The 14,706-nt window shown below is 54.4% G+C and overlaps 1 protein-coding gene across 2 annotated transcripts; it reads left to right on the top strand.

Annotated features, from left to right (window-relative positions):
- Nucleotides 1–3,069: 3,069 nt before the first annotated feature.
- Nucleotides 3,070–14,449, top strand: Sik1 (salt inducible kinase 1). Of its 2 annotated transcripts, none has more exons than XM_027394366.2 (14): nt 3,070–3,205; nt 3,845–4,015; nt 4,564–4,680; nt 7,274–7,337; nt 7,483–7,644; nt 7,747–7,871; nt 7,960–8,083; nt 8,692–8,915; nt 9,168–9,323; nt 9,735–9,857; nt 9,956–10,172; nt 10,616–10,870; nt 11,503–11,731; nt 12,164–14,449. In XM_027394366.2, exons 1-14 carry the CDS (start codon nt 3,074–3,076, stop codon nt 12,513–12,515), a joined length of 2,451 nt encoding a protein of 816 aa, XP_027250167.2. In that variant the 5' UTR covers nt 3,070–3,073; the 3' UTR covers nt 12,516–14,449. The 2 variants fall into 2 exon arrangements, with proteins under 2 accessions (XP_027250167.2, XP_027250165.2); XM_027394364.2 differs by having other exon boundaries at nt 10,589–10,870.
- The last annotated feature ends 257 nt before the right edge of the window (nt 14,450–14,706 follow it).

Raw genomic sequence — 14,706 nt, 5'->3', positions numbered from 1 at the left:
CTTTGGTACTCAGAGGGGTGCCCCAAGAGAGAAGGGTGCCTTGCCCAACTCTTGGTGATACAGGAAACCACCCCTCACCTCAGAGGGACACCAAGGTCTTCACAGCTCTGGGTAGCAGGCCTGTTCCCATTTAGTCTCAGAGCTACTGCAGAACTCCAGGCTCTGTGTATGATGATTTCGGTTGAGAAGGTAGGACTGTGCCATGGTCAGCACAGTCATGAACACAGAAGGGCCTAGCAAACAGAGCTTCCAGCCTCATGGTCCAAACAAGAAAGCCAACATCCAGGACCATCACACCTCCAGGACAGATGTGGGAGGGAGAGTAGTTTCCATTTGCCTGTCAGAATGCTATTTCCAGAAGGTGCCTCACTGGCACAGCAAGGCGCAGCCCTGGGCTCCCACCCCTGCTCTAGGTGAGGAATCCCTGAGTCATTTGCTCATTCTCTAGAAGCGCATGCCAGGTGTTCTCTTCCTCCTCAAGTGCCAAAGCATACCACAGAACAGACAGAAAATGGTGCTGGAAGGAGAAGCAGTTTCCAGGGAGCAATGACAGAGCCACCTGGGGCAGATGGCATTTTAGGAGGGTACCAGGTACCAGCCTTGGGGGGGGATCACGAGTGTACCTCCCTACACTCTGCCTTTGTGGACACAGCGAGCTCTTCCTCTAGGATCTGGGAGGGACAGAGATTATGGCCTGTGCTGGCACAGGATAGTTATAGGAAGTGGACACTCAGGAGACGCCAGACATCAAATATGCCTGGACCCAGGTTTGCCTTGGGCAGATCCTCCACTGGTTCTGGGCCCCAAGTTTTTCTTTGGTGCTGACTGAATGAAGATGAGGATGTGATCACTTCTAGATATGGTTGAAGAGAAGGTGTTTACTGTGGATATGAGGGAGAGAACAGCCAGAGGCATCTGGAAGAGTCCAGACTGAACATGGCCAGCAGAATAGGTTAGGCCATGAGAGGAAACAGAGGAGAATGAGAGGGAGAAGAGTGAGAGACGGAGGGGGGAGGGGGAGAGAAAGAGGAGGAGGAGGAAGAAAAGAAGAAGAAGAAGAAGAAGAAGAAGAAGAAGAAGAAGAAGAAGAAGAAGAAGACCAAGAGGGCAGCAAAAAGAAGACCAAGAAAACCAAGAAAGGGGCAGGGTAGAGCCAAGGTAATGAGAACCAAGAGAGTGAAGCTGGGACTGAAGAGGTTTAGGATAGGGAACCAGAGAGAAATGCTGAGAGGAGCCAGGACTCTGTAACAGATACTTGCAAAGCAGAGAGCTTGGTGACCAGCTTTGATATGCTAATAGGCATCTCAGTTAGCCATTTGTCCTGAGTTTCTTTGGGACCTAACACTGATGACATGTTTGCAAATACCTCAGACCTTTTGAAAGTTTCCGGCTAGACTGAGGCCAGAGGGTGGACAAGCTGGGAAGGGATGAGGGCTGATGAGGCAAGAACAAGGTGGTTTCTTACCCTCTGCGTAGCTCTCCTAGGAAGGGGGCAGGAAAATACTAAATATATTTAAATACATCCCCAAATCCTTGACTTATGAACCCCAGACAAACCAAGGGAGGCCTCTGGAAGACTTAAAGGGACTCTGAGATGACTAGTGTCCTTGAATGCCCTTTTAAACCACTCTGGCCCCAGAAAGGCAAGGCTGGGAGTGGTGAAATCCTGGCGAGGCTGAGAGGTGTGGCAAGTGCCACATGGTCCGCCCCCTTGTGCCATGTCTCAGGCCAGCCTGTACCACCCTCATCTGCCCACCAACTCTTCCTCCCTTGAGGAGGTCCTAGTTTTGAATCAATTTTGATTAATTCCCTCTCAGGAGATGGTCTGTGAAGTGCTGGTTTTCTCTCACACAAAAAGCCATCTGGAAGGAGACACAAGTTTAGCCTCAAACTGCTGCCTTCCTAGCCTTGGAGAATGGTCTGTCCCCTGTCATGTCTGCGCTTTAGAACACATCTGACTTTCTGATGAGGTGTGAAGGAACACGGCGCAGCCGACACAGACAAAAGGAGTCACACACATGCCATTTCCCCTCTCTCCACACTCCATCTCCGCTTTAATGGGCCCTGCTTCCGGCAGGCACTCTCAGGGTCAGCCCCAAGGTCCCAGCCGCCCTGTGCCCTATCTGCTGTCTGGAAGCAGCTTGGGGACAGACAGGGTGGGCCAACTGGCAGACAGCATTAGCCGCCAAGGGAGTGGGCAGAGTGCCCAGACTTCCAAGGGCCCCACCTATTAGCTTTGAGTGGGGTGGTGGGTGGCAGGGGCTGGGTCCTTCTGTTGCCTGTGTGTCGAGTACCCCCGGGGACACTGCAGGATCAAGGAGGTGGGCTAGGCTTCTTGGGGACCCTTGAAGCAGGAGACTTCTGGACCATGAGATATATGCTTTCTTGCTTTAACTTTCCAACTTGCTGAATACTTTGAGTTTTGTTTTGTTTTTGTTTTTTTCTGTTACAAAAGTAACTGGCGTTCAACTGAACGACAGTCTTGTAAAGCATTTCTGCAGCTGGCCGGCCCTTCCTGGAATGAGATGAGGGTCAAGGGGCAGTCCCTGCTGGCTACATATCGCGTGCCCCGCAGAGCGGAGTGATCAGTCCCGGGCTACCAGCTCCAGAGCCCCATACCGAAAATCCCGCGGCTCTATTCCACCCTGCTGCACCCGAAGGGGGGGGGCCCTGAGTACCCACAGAGTGTCGTTCCCACCACGAGTCCCCCGGGAGAGCTTGTCCCCCGCCCCAAGCAGGCTCGGCAATCCTGGGCCATGGGCCACAGCAGTGTCACCCGTGCCCGGCAGGGGGCGCCGGCAGTCTCGGGAGGCTGCGGAGCCCGGCCCCTGACGTCACCGCCCGCGGTCGCCATGGCGACGGCCTCACCAGCGCGCGCGTCAGAGCCTCCAGTCTCTTGGCAACCGCCCGATCTCCGCTCCCCCTCTACCGGCACCGGGCCGCGCGTCGCTCTGGCGTCAAAGCGACGTCAATGGGCTGTGCCGGCCGCGGGGGGCGGGGCGGGGCGGGGCCTGCGCGGCGGGGCGGGGCGGGGCGTTGCCGCGTGCGGCCGGCGGCGGCGGCGGGCGCTGACATGCGGCGCGGCCCGGGCGGCGGCGGCAGCGTTGGCGGCGGGCGGCGGCGGCGGCGCAAACGGCGGGCGCCGAAGCCGAGCGAGCAGTCGAGCGGGCGGTGTCCCGGGTCGGGCGCACGGAGGGCGGCGGAGGTAAGCGGTAGCGCAGGTTCAGGTCCCCGTGGCCCGGAGGTGCGCGCGCGGGGTCGCGGGCAGGACTCCAGCCCCGCGGGCTCCCCATTGTTGCTTGCGGGTCGGCGCCCGGAGGCGGGTCCGCGAGCGCCGGGCTTAGAAGCCTGTCCAGGGGAGTCGAGCGCGGGCGCGGGTGGACGGGAGCGCGGGGCAAACCTGGCACCCGAGGGATCCAGGGGCTGGCGCGGGCTCGACCGCGGGTGGACCCGGGGCGCGCGTGCCCGGTCAGGACCGGGGGTCGGGGGGCGCGTGCGTGGGGGTGCGTGCGGAAGAAACCTGGGATCGAGGGGGTGCGCGCTTGGGGGTGCGGACTAGGAGCCCGGGATCCGAGGGCTCGGGCTAGGGAGGGTTTGGGGTAGAGGGGTCTGTTCGTGGGGACTTTGGTCAGGGAACACGGGTCAAGGAATGAGCGAGTGGGGGTGCGAGCTGAGATCCAGGATCGGGGGGCAAACTAGTGGGGCCGAGGACGCACGCGTGGTGGCCTGGCGGACAGTTTCGGTGGCCGCGTCGTGGAGGCTCAGGCTGGGGGGCGGACGGGGGAGGCTTCGGGGTCGGGCCGGCGTCAGTCGGTGCTGAAACGCACTCCCCGCTGACCCGCAGGTGCTGCCCGAAGCCATGGTGATCATGTCGGAGTTCAGCGCGGTCCCCTCGGGCACCGGCCAGGGCCAACAGAAGCCCCTCCGGGTGGGCTTTTACGACGTGGAACGGACCCTGGGCAAAGGCAATTTTGCGGTGGTTAAGCTGGCGCGGCACCGAGTCACCAAAACGCAGGTGCGCGCGCGTGTTGGGGGAGACTAAACCAGGGGGTGGATCCTTCCAGGGGGTGGACCCCTGTGCTGATTCAGTCCTGCTGAGTTGATTGTCACAATTGTAAACGATGACAGTGTTTAGTCTGGTAAAGGGGGGGAGCTTTGTATTATGTTTCTGCATAATTTGTACAATTACTGGGGAACAGCAAAGATAATGACCAACAACCCCCCCTACACACCCCAGCAAAAAAGAAAAAAGAAAAAAAAAACGAAACAGAAAACCAACCAGTAATGAGTGTGTGAGTGTCTCCTGTAAAGCTAGATGGCAAATACAAGGGCTTTTTTATTTAACCTCTACTCCTTTAAATAATGTCAGTGGCTACTTTTATTTTCTCCCAACTTTTTGTGACCATTTGAAGACATCAACTGTTTGAGAAATTCGTTTGTCACACACACACACACACACACACACACACACACACACACACACACACAGTCAAGTGCAGACAAGGTTAGGTTACTTGAAGGTTTATTTCTAAACAAAAATACCCCCTTTTTAAAAATCTGTAGGTTGCAATAAAAATAATTGACAAGACACGGTTAGATTCCAGCAATCTGGAGAAGATCTACCGGGAGGTCCAGCTCATGAAGCTCCTGAACCACCCGCATATCATCAAACTGTACCAGGTGAGCTGGCTAAGCCTCACTGCTCCATGGGCAGGCATGTCCATTGCTTCTCACGTGCCACACCCCGAGCCTATGGTCCCTGAAGGTGGTTGGGGTTCCTGATGCTGTGTGGGAGCCAGGGAGTACAAAGTAAATAGATTGACCTTCAGTTAGGCCGTTCGGCTTTATTGACGGTTAGTCTCTTGCTCTGGGTCATTCTTGATTTGCCTCATTCGAGTTTTATCTAGTATTGTAACTTGTTTCAGTTAGGGATGTGTTGAGGTCTGTTGATGAAGCCCTGTCACTATGAGAATAGCCACATGTACCATCAGGCTTAGTGCAGAAGGACAAACTTGAGGGAAACTCGAAACTTCCGCCTTTGCAGATGATACTAAACGTTAAAAAAGCAGCTGTTCTCGCCACTTTTCCTTACTGTGTCTTTGTGATGGCGGCAGCAAGCCCCTGTCTCCCGTTGTTACTCACAGTGCAGAGTGAAGACAGGGAAACACTTCAGCCCTAGGAGCTTGCCAGTTAGTCCTCGGTGAGAATGTGCCTCACCTATTTGTCTGTTGTTGGTTGTTTCCTGATAATCATCTTCACATCTTGCCTAGTGATAAAGGGCCACTTCTGCTGCGATGAGAAATGGGTCTAGGTCTAGAGGAGCCAAGCCTTGTGAGTGTTATTGTATGCGCTTGTGTTGGTGTGTTAGTCCCCTCAATGACTCCCAGAATCCTGGTGAGCCTGATGTGACTACAGGGGACATGAGTGTGCAGTTGGAAAAGCTGCCTGTACGGTGCTGTGGAGGAGAGAACTGTAATTTAAAATTACCCCTGGCCGCCCTTCTCAGCACAAAGGCAGACAAGTCATTGGAGCTTATGTTTGGCCTGTGGTGACAGCTCCCTCCGTGTCTCTAAGCACAGAGCCCTGGGCTGTGCGCTCAGGGGTCATGCTTTATTTCAATCTTCATCTTCAAGTTGCACTCGAAGTTTCCTCCATGGCCAGTGCTGGGAGAGGGGCTGAGGAGAGGGCCTCCCTGACCTTCGGAGCAGGCTGATTCGTGTGCTTCTTCTGCCTGTAGAGGTGCTCTCAGCACCTTCCTCTCCTCCCTGCCTTCCACTCGCCCACCAGGTCAAAGCCATAGCACCGAGGAAATGTTGCCCAGGCGATGGATGCCAGAGTGGATATTTTAGCTCCTGTCTTCAGTGACTCAGCTTTCAGGATTGGGTGGGCTGGTGAGGCCAGTTGGTCCCCTAGGCTTGATACTGATGTCTGACATTCATTCAGCTGGCCGGAGCATCTCATTCTCTCCCTCGGGTGGGGTGGGAGTGTTTGATTGATTTCATTTGTTGATACAGAGATAGTCTTGCTCTGTAGCTCTAGCTGGCCCAGTGCTCTGTGTCTTGATAGCCTTAGATTTGTGGCCATCCTCCTGCCGTAGTCTCTTGAGTTCTGGGATTACAGATGTCTGCCACCACACTTGGGTTTGTTTAGGGTTTTAAAAGTTTAAAAGATGTGGACTCTGAAGTTCGTTTTCCTTCCCCTTTTCTTCCATCAAGAAAAGGGATTAGCAGGGGTCCTCTGCTGCACTGGGTAGAGGGGAGATGACAGTTACCTTTTTAGCTGAATTGCTATGGTTTTTGATAACAATTTTCTTAGTAAACTCAAAAAGATTCTCTCAAGTATCTTTGGAATAACAGTCGGTCTTGAATCCAAAGAAATCTTCCTTCCTATCAAAGTACATACTCTTTCCCTCCCTCAAATGTTTTATTTATTTGTTTATATTGAGACAGTTAAACTGTGTAGACAGACTGACCTGGAACTTGGTAGTTCAGGCTGGCCTTGAGCTTTGGGCAGTTCCGCCTCTGCCTCCTGAGTGCTGGGAGTACAGGTGTAACCCACCATACCTGGCTCCTCTGAAATATTTAAACTATGCAACATACATAAGTGGTTTTCATAAAATTTTCAGAACAAAAAAATGAATTTTACTTTGTTGCTTAGTTACAATTTAAATTTTTTTTAGATAACGTAAAGTTGTCGGGCCAGTGAACGAACTCTGAAGGTGTATGTTGACATTGACCGTTACTGTTGACGCATGCCAAGCAATGCGCTGTACAAAGAGCAGTCCCCTGTAGCTTATCTGGCAAGGCCATGTTCTTAAGGCTTAATGTCTTGTCAATAAAGCAAGTGGGGTTGGGATATTTGTTTGATCACTCAGTTTGCTTTTTTTTTTTTTTTTTTTTTCCTTGAGTGACCAGTTGTCCATAGGGCTTCTGAAAGGGTGCTCATTGAATTCTGGCATCCACAGCCTCCAGAGCTCCCAGGAGGCCTGCAAAGCAAATGCTTGTCCTGTACAGCCTTGTTCGTGGCTCTCTCCCTTTGAAGGGCAGAGGTGCTAGGACAGACAGGACCCGGAAATGGTGGGGCAGAGGGGCTTATCCCAAGTCATGTAAAGTTGTGTCTCTGGGTTGTGTTTCCTTCCCCCTCCCTCTCTCTTCCCTTAAATGAGGGAGGCAGGTTCTTGGAGAAGTCAAAAGTTGCTTGGTGCGTCCATCAGGGCTTCCATGTGATCCTTCCTCCCCCTGTTTAAGTTTTCCTTTTGTCTTTGTTGTTTCAGGTTATGGAAACAAAGGATATGCTTTACATTGTCACAGAGTTTGCAAAAAATGGAGAAATGTTCGGTGAGCTGCATTCATTTTAGCGTTAGGTGAAGCCTGCCTTCTCATGTAAGCCTGTGTCTCCTGGGGTTCTCAGTGCTGCCTTGCCGGGCCCCAGGCAGGCTCAGTGTAATGTCTTGGGTTGTAACTTTGTTTTGTTGTTCCTCAGATTACCTGACTTCAAATGGGCACCTGAGTGAAAACGAGGCTAGAAAGAAATTCTGGCAGATTCTGTCGGCAGTGGAGTACTGCCACAACCATCACATAGTCCACCGGGACCTCAAGACGGAGAACCTGCTGCTGGACGGCAACATGGACATCAAGCTGGCAGGCAAGAGATGTGTAGCAAGGGAGGCTCTGTGGGGTCTCTGGTTCCAGTGCACCCTGCGGCCAGTCCTGGACTGATGTCATTGCCTGTTCTTCTGCCTTACAGATTTTGGATTTGGGAATTTCTACAAGCCAGGAGAGCCCCTGTCCACGTGGTGTGGGAGCCCCCCATATGCAGCTCCCGAAGTCTTCGAGGGAAAGGAGTACGAAGGCCCCCAGCTGGACATCTGGGTAGGAACCTTTTTGGACCCTGCTGCCTGCCACCACATCGCTGGAGCCGGCAAGCAGGGCACCAACACAGCTGTCTGGTTATTCACAGAGCCTCGGCGTGGTGCTGTATGTCCTCGTCTGTGGCTCCCTTCCTTTTGACGGACCCAACCTGCCGACACTGAGACAGAGGGTGCTGGAGGGCCGGTTCCGCATCCCCTTCTTCATGTCTCAAGGTGGGTGGGCATGGAGTTGGTCTGCCCTGGGAGCCCTGGGTAAGCTGGGTGGTGGCTTTGGTCGGCTCTTGGTGGTGCTTGCCCAGCTGTCTAGCAAGTCTGCTGTCAAGTCAGGACTCAGGTGCAGGTGATCAGGCTGCAAGGGAAACTCAGCCACAGGTGCTTTCCCAGTGCCCTACTTACGGCTGGTGTAGGAACCTCCCCAAGCACACTGTCTCCTGTAAGCCTCATCTCTGTCAGGCCCCCCATCTCTGCTGGCCCCACCCCACCATCAGGCCCCCTATCTCTGCTGGCCCCACCCCACCATCAGGCCCCCCATTTCTGCTGGCCCCACCCCACCATCAGGCCCCAGGATGCTAGCTAGCCTCATGTGTGCCACAACAGGAAGGAGAGTCTAAATGGTTTTCTACAGGGGACATTTAAAAAAGTGTCTTCCCTAGGTCTGGCCCCCAACTTGGTGGCTCTTTAGCAGGGGGAAGCCTATAATGACAACTTCAGGCTTCTTGACTATCACGTGGGTGGCTTTTTCTGGTGTGATGGGCTCTACTATGTAGGAGTGGGAATGAGCCCCTCAAGCCCAGGATCCTATGAGCCCTTTACTTTCCCAGACTGTGAGACGCTGATCCGACGCATGCTGGTGGTGGACCCTGCCAAGCGCATCACCATTGCCCAGATCCGCCAGCACCGATGGATGCAGGCTGACCACACCCTCCTGCAGCAAGATGATCCCACCTACTCCATGCAGGGCTACACCTCCAACCTGGGCGACTACAATGAGCAGGTGCTGGGCATCATGCAGGCCCTTGGCATCGACCGGCAGAGGACAGTGGAGGTGAGCATGCTGCCCAGAGCCCTGCCTGAGCCTCACATCCTGGAGTGGCAGCCGGATCAGCTTTTCTCAGGCAAAGCAGGCCCTTGCCTGTAGAGTTAAAAATGGGGTACAGTCTAATTTAAGGACCAGCTTGTCCCCTCCTCTGGGGACATTCTTGGCTGCCTGAGAATTACCTGGGCATAACCTCACAGGGAAGTCCAGTGGCCGCTGCAGCCAGGGCCTCACTCTGACCCCACTGACCTTGTTCCACAGTCCCTGCAAAACAGCAGCTACAACCACTTTGCGGCCATTTACTACCTCCTGCTGGAGCGCCTCAAGGAGCACCGAAGCACCCAGCCCTCATCCCGGCCCAGCCCTGCGCCTCCCAGACAGCCCCGGCTCCGAAGCTCGGACCTCAGCAGTCTGGAGGTGAGGGTGAGCTCCCTCTCAGAGCCCTGGGTCTGTCCCTTGACTTTGAGTTGTCCCCTCAGAGCTCGGAATCCCTTGCTTGGACATAGCACTGGCTCTCTGGGCCGTCCCTTGAACCTCACTGCAACCTTAGTTGCAGGCTGTGGGGATAGGGGGAACTTTGGGGAAAGGGGAGGCGGAGTTACGGCTGCTTCACTCTGGGCCAGGTTCTGCTCAGTAGATTCTTGTCCCTAGCACCTCCTCCTAGCCACCTGTGTGAGCATGTGGCCTCATAAATGATGGCCCAGAATCCTGAGCCCCAAGCCCAGTCAACTGGCGTCTGGCTTCTGTCAGTTTCGTCTGTAAAACCAGTTTGCTGCCACTAGTCCTTGACCCTGGAATCACCTCCTGAAAATCCCTCCCTCCTCTCAGGTGCCTCAAGAAATTCTCCCATGTGACCCTTTCCGGCCCTCTCTGCTGTGCCCGCAGCCCCAGGCCTTGGCTCAGTCTGTCCTGCAGGCGGAGATGGACTGTGACCTCCACAGCTCACTTCAGGTGTGTGAGTGCCGGCCTGCTCTTTGTTGGTGGCTGTGCTCTACCAGTGCACATCCTTGGAGCCCTAGAAGTCACTGGCTTCTGTCCCTCCCCTGCAGCCCTTATTCTTCCCCGTGGATACCAACTGCAGTGGCGTGTTCCGGCACCGTTCCGTCTCCCCCAACAGCCTGCTGGACACAGCTATCAGCGAGGAGGCCAGGCAGGGTCCTGGCCTGGAGGAGGAACAGGAGGCCCAGGAACCCTTGCCTGGCAGCACAGGCCGGAGGCATACACTGGCTGAAGTTTCCACCCATTTCTCCCCATTCAACCCTCCTTGTAAGTGTCCCCAAAGACTCAGCATGTGGGGTGAGGGTCAAGACCATGCTGAACCCACTTGAAATGAGTCCTTTTGCCTGACACCCTCCTCCAGTTAGCCTTTTATTTCAGTGACCTGCGGTTCATACTTGGACATGCCTGTGCTTATCTCAGTAGTGGGACACCCCTTGGCTGTCCCAGGCACTAGAGAGCAGGTGTTTGGCCTTGGGCCTCTTCCTGTCCTGGGGTCTGAGTGCCACTGTTAGCCTGCCATCTGCCCTTGCACCTGTGAGCCTCTGGCTTCTGGTGGCCTAGATGAGGCTCAGGTTGGAGAGTACCATACCACTGCCTCCCTCACTAGTGGGCCATGTACCCTGTCCCTGGGCAGTGACCTTAGGATGTGTGGTCCCCTTCTCAAGCACTTCATCTCCCTACAGGCATAATTGTCTCCTCCTCTGCCACAGCAAGTCCCTCAGAAGGAACCAGCTCTGACAGCTGCCTCCCATTCTCTGCAAGTGAAGGTCCCTCGGGGCTTGGTGGTGGCCTGGCCACCCCAGGGCTGCTGGGCACCAGCTCTCCAGTCAGATTGGCCTCGCCTTTCCTGGGCTCACAGTCGGCCACCCCTGTGCTACAGGCTCAGGCAGGCCTGGGCACAGCTGTCCTGCTTCCTGTCAGCTTCCAGGAGGGACGGAGGGCATCAGATACCTCACTCACTCAAGGTAAGGTTCCTTGCCATCACATCCCTTATGCCCCAGGAGAGACTACTGTCCTGGCAGGCCATCTCTGTCCTTGATGGAAGCCATGTCCCATTCCCCAGACTGGGCAGGACCATCAGTGCTTCTCAGACAGGCTGGAGGTGCCACCCCAGCTCTGGGCAACCAGCTTACAGGGTGGACTTAGGCCTGACACTGAGTGCAAGGGACAACCATTCTGAGCAACAGCTGCTGCCTGGCAGGAGAGCCAGGGTCAAGGAGGGACACTGACAAAAGCGGTCCCATACATGCTTGGGTTCCTCTATGACACTCAGGGTCAGGGGTACCTGTGAGGTCCTCTATGTCTGTGATGTCCAGGGAGCCCCCAGAGCCCAGTGCACTGCACACCCCGTCCTCTACAGCTTACCCAGACACACCTGTCTCATTGGGAAGGGACTACAGACCTGGAAAGAAGACTAGCCATGGGGGAGGGGTAGATGTTGGGCTCAGGAGCTGGCAGCTGCCAAACCCCACAGGGTCCTGCTGCCCAGTTATTCTTTTCCTTCCCTCCTCCTCAGGGCATGGAAACAATGGCAAGCTGAAGGCCATTGGCCACAATCTAGAGCCAGGCCTGCTAACCCCTGCTCTTGTTTCCACAGGGCTGAAGGCCTTTCGGCAGCAGCTGAGGAAAAATGCAAGGACCAAGGGGTTCCTGGGGCTGAACAAGATCAAAGGGTTGGCACGCCAGGTGTGCCAGTCCTCCATCCGAGCTCCCCGAGGAGGCATGAGTACCTTCCACACCCCAGCCCCAAGCTCAGGCCTGCAAGGCTGCACGGCCAGCAGTCGGGAAGGCAGGAACCTGCTCGAAGAGGTGCTGCACCAGCAGAGGTAGGCCTGCCACACCATTCCTGTGCTCTTTGCCCTTCCCTAGAAGGAGCCCACGAAACAAGCACCCCACTTCCCTGTGTGCCGAGATGTCCCCTGTCATTTGGTTCATTAGTGAGGTCTCTGAAACCTGGCACCTTGTTGTCAGGGAAAGAGCAAGGAGGGGCAGCAGGCAGGTTTAGTAACCCTTTGTGGGTGGAAGGCAGTGGTGGCCAAGACTGTCCTGTCGAGCTGGCATCTGTGTTGCCACAACAGCTAGGACTTAGGCAGGATGGCTCAGGGATGTGTCATGTCACACACAGAGCTCTGTGAAGCTTCGTCTGCCAAAGAGCAGCTCTGAGGTGGGTGGGACCCACCTGGGCTGTGTGGAAACCGGAGTGCCTCTGGGCGGGGCCCACAGGGTGACCTGTTCCTCCCCGTCTCTCTGTTCTTCAGGCTGCTCCAGTTACAGCACCACTCAGTCACCTCCTCTGGCTGCCAGCAGGGCCCCCAATCATCCCCTGTCCCGTACATGCTCACTCCCTGTGATGGCCTCCTCATGTCTGGGATCCCACTGCTGCCAGCACCACTCCTCCATGCTGGCATGTCCCCGGTGGCGTCTGCTGCACGGCTCCTGGATACCCACTTGCACATCAGTGCTGGCCCAGTGGCTCTCCCCACTGCACCCCTGCCACAGTGCCTCACCAGGCTGGCCCCGAGCTGTGACCCTGCTGGGCTGCCACAGGGGGACTGTGAGATGGAGGACCTCACCTCTGGCCAGCGGGGGACATTTGTCCTGGTACAGTGAGGGTGGCCCTGCTGCACCGCCCCGCCCCCCCAATGGCCCATTGACTCTTCCAAGCAATAATTTCAGAGTATGTGAAGATGGTTTCGGACTCAAAGCCAAGAACTTTCTAGAAGTGAAACAAGCAATATGTTTGGTGTATGGGCTTTTTAGGATTTTTTGTTTTTGTTTTTGTTTTTATTTTTTCCTTGCACTGAGTGACCTCAACGATGAGTAGGGACTGAAATTTTCTGAAGAAAAATAATAATTGAGAGTGTGTCATGTGGGTGGGTGGAGGGGAGGGGAAGTGGGGTGAGGGAAGAAGAGAGGGGCCACGCTGCTCGGGAACCTACACTCCTGTCCACAGTTCATCGTCGTAACGTGATGAGCTCGGACGTCCCCAGAGGGAGCAGCGCCAAGTGTGGCACATGCCTGTGTGTTGGTTGGCGTCATTTTGGGTTTGGGTTCACAGCTCTCCACTTCTGAAATGGTTATGCTTTAACAAAAACTGTGAACTTGCTGCTTTCCGTGTGGGTTTTAGAACAGCCAGGATCGGCCTAGGGAAAGACCACGGGCATTGTGGATTTCCCTGCCAGCCAGAGAATGACCTTGTCGTATTTGAGCTTGAGTTTTATAGCTGCTCAAGTCAGTTTGCCAGGCTTATTCAGAGGAAACCACAAAGGACTGGAAGGGGTGAGGACCTACAGGTGGGCACTCTGTCCCACGGTCACTCGGCCCAGAGCCCCTCACACCGCAAGGAAGCCAACAAGTTCCTTCCTGCCGTGTATCTTGACTCCGCTGCTAATTACCAGATTTTTACGCATTTCATTATCAGGGTCCAACAAGAACACCTGACGGGAAAATTGTGCAATACCAAGGGGCTGTGACCAGAGGGGCCCAGGCAGCCAGCGGGCATCTTGGTTAAAACCACCTGCCCTTGGTCTGGGACCTTTCCTGTTAACACCCTGGCACCCAGGCCTGGGCTCTGTCTGGCTTGCTTTCCAGGAAGCTGAGTATAGGTCAGTGTTTGTAAAGTTTCTTTTGTAAGCAAATACTGTATATGTATATAAATAGGAGACAGACACTACTTATTTTTTCTATTTTGTATACACTTTTGTGTTCCTGGCTTAAACCTCCCTTGGTCACATTAAAAAGTGTCCCCATCTGCACCACGTTTGTGTTGAAGGGGCCACAGGCTGCCCACCTCCACACAGGGTAGAGGTGTCAGTGAAGGGGTGGCCCCACTTGACAAGTGCAGGTCTACCTTGGCAGGTAGGCCCAAGCACAGCTCTGTCATCCGAAAGCCTCTGGAAGGAACCAGGGATGTCACCCCTTTCCACTCACTTTCTGTCAGGCATCTGTCCCTCTGCCTCCCAGGTGACTTCCACTATGGCATCTCACCACTGCAGTATTAGCCTGGGGCCATTAAGGGAGAAGAAAGGAGGCACTTTTAAAAGCCAAAGATTGACCGAGTTACCTGAGGCCAGGAAGAGGCTGCACTCAACCTAATGTCACAGCGCGGTCCTCCCTGTCGGCCCTGTGGCCCATCTCGTACCACTTACTCTCAAGACAGGTGAAAGGCCATTCTTCTGGGTCAGAACTGGTGCCCTCCATAGAACAAGCCAAAAAGTGTCCCTCCTGCCAGTCGACTCACCAGATGTGTGGATCGGGGAAGCACCCAGCAGCCTGGGCAGCCAGCCCTTGTCTCCCACAGTTCCTGTCCGGATACCACAGATCAAAGGCCTGGGCACTGCTGTGTGTCAGAAGCGACAAGCACTTTACTTTCTGGCAGTTTCTGTGTCTTCTAGTCACTGTCAACCCTCTCCAGGGGACAGTAACGTCATGGTTTTAAGTTCTTGTTTTTTGGCGTGTGTGGTGTGTTTTTGTAGATCCTCACAGCCCTGTCCTGGACTGTAATGGAATTGCCTATTTAAAGACACTACGTGATCTCAGATGTATATAATGGTTTGTTTTTTTTTTTTTTTTTTTTTTACTATGATGGAATTGTTTCATTTCTCATATTAATGTGAGAAACGTATGCCAGATGATTAGTTGATGTATGTTTTTTTAATTTAATATTTAAATAAAATATTTGGGGGGAAACCTTGACTTTCCCTTGGTTCACCTCTAGAAGCTCATTCCTTTGAGACACCGTTAGGAGGCCCCAGTGATCTGGGGCCTGTTGTGTGCACTGGGCTGAGCTGTGTCCAGGTCT

This window comes from Cricetulus griseus, assembly GCF_003668045.3.
Source record: "Cricetulus griseus strain 17A/GY chromosome 1 unlocalized genomic scaffold, alternate assembly CriGri-PICRH-1.0 chr1_0, whole genome shotgun sequence".
NCBI classification, from domain to species: domain Eukaryota; kingdom Metazoa; phylum Chordata; class Mammalia; order Rodentia; family Cricetidae; genus Cricetulus; species Cricetulus griseus.
Note: the sequence above shows the minus strand (reverse complement) of the source record. Positions and strands in the feature narration are given on the sequence as shown.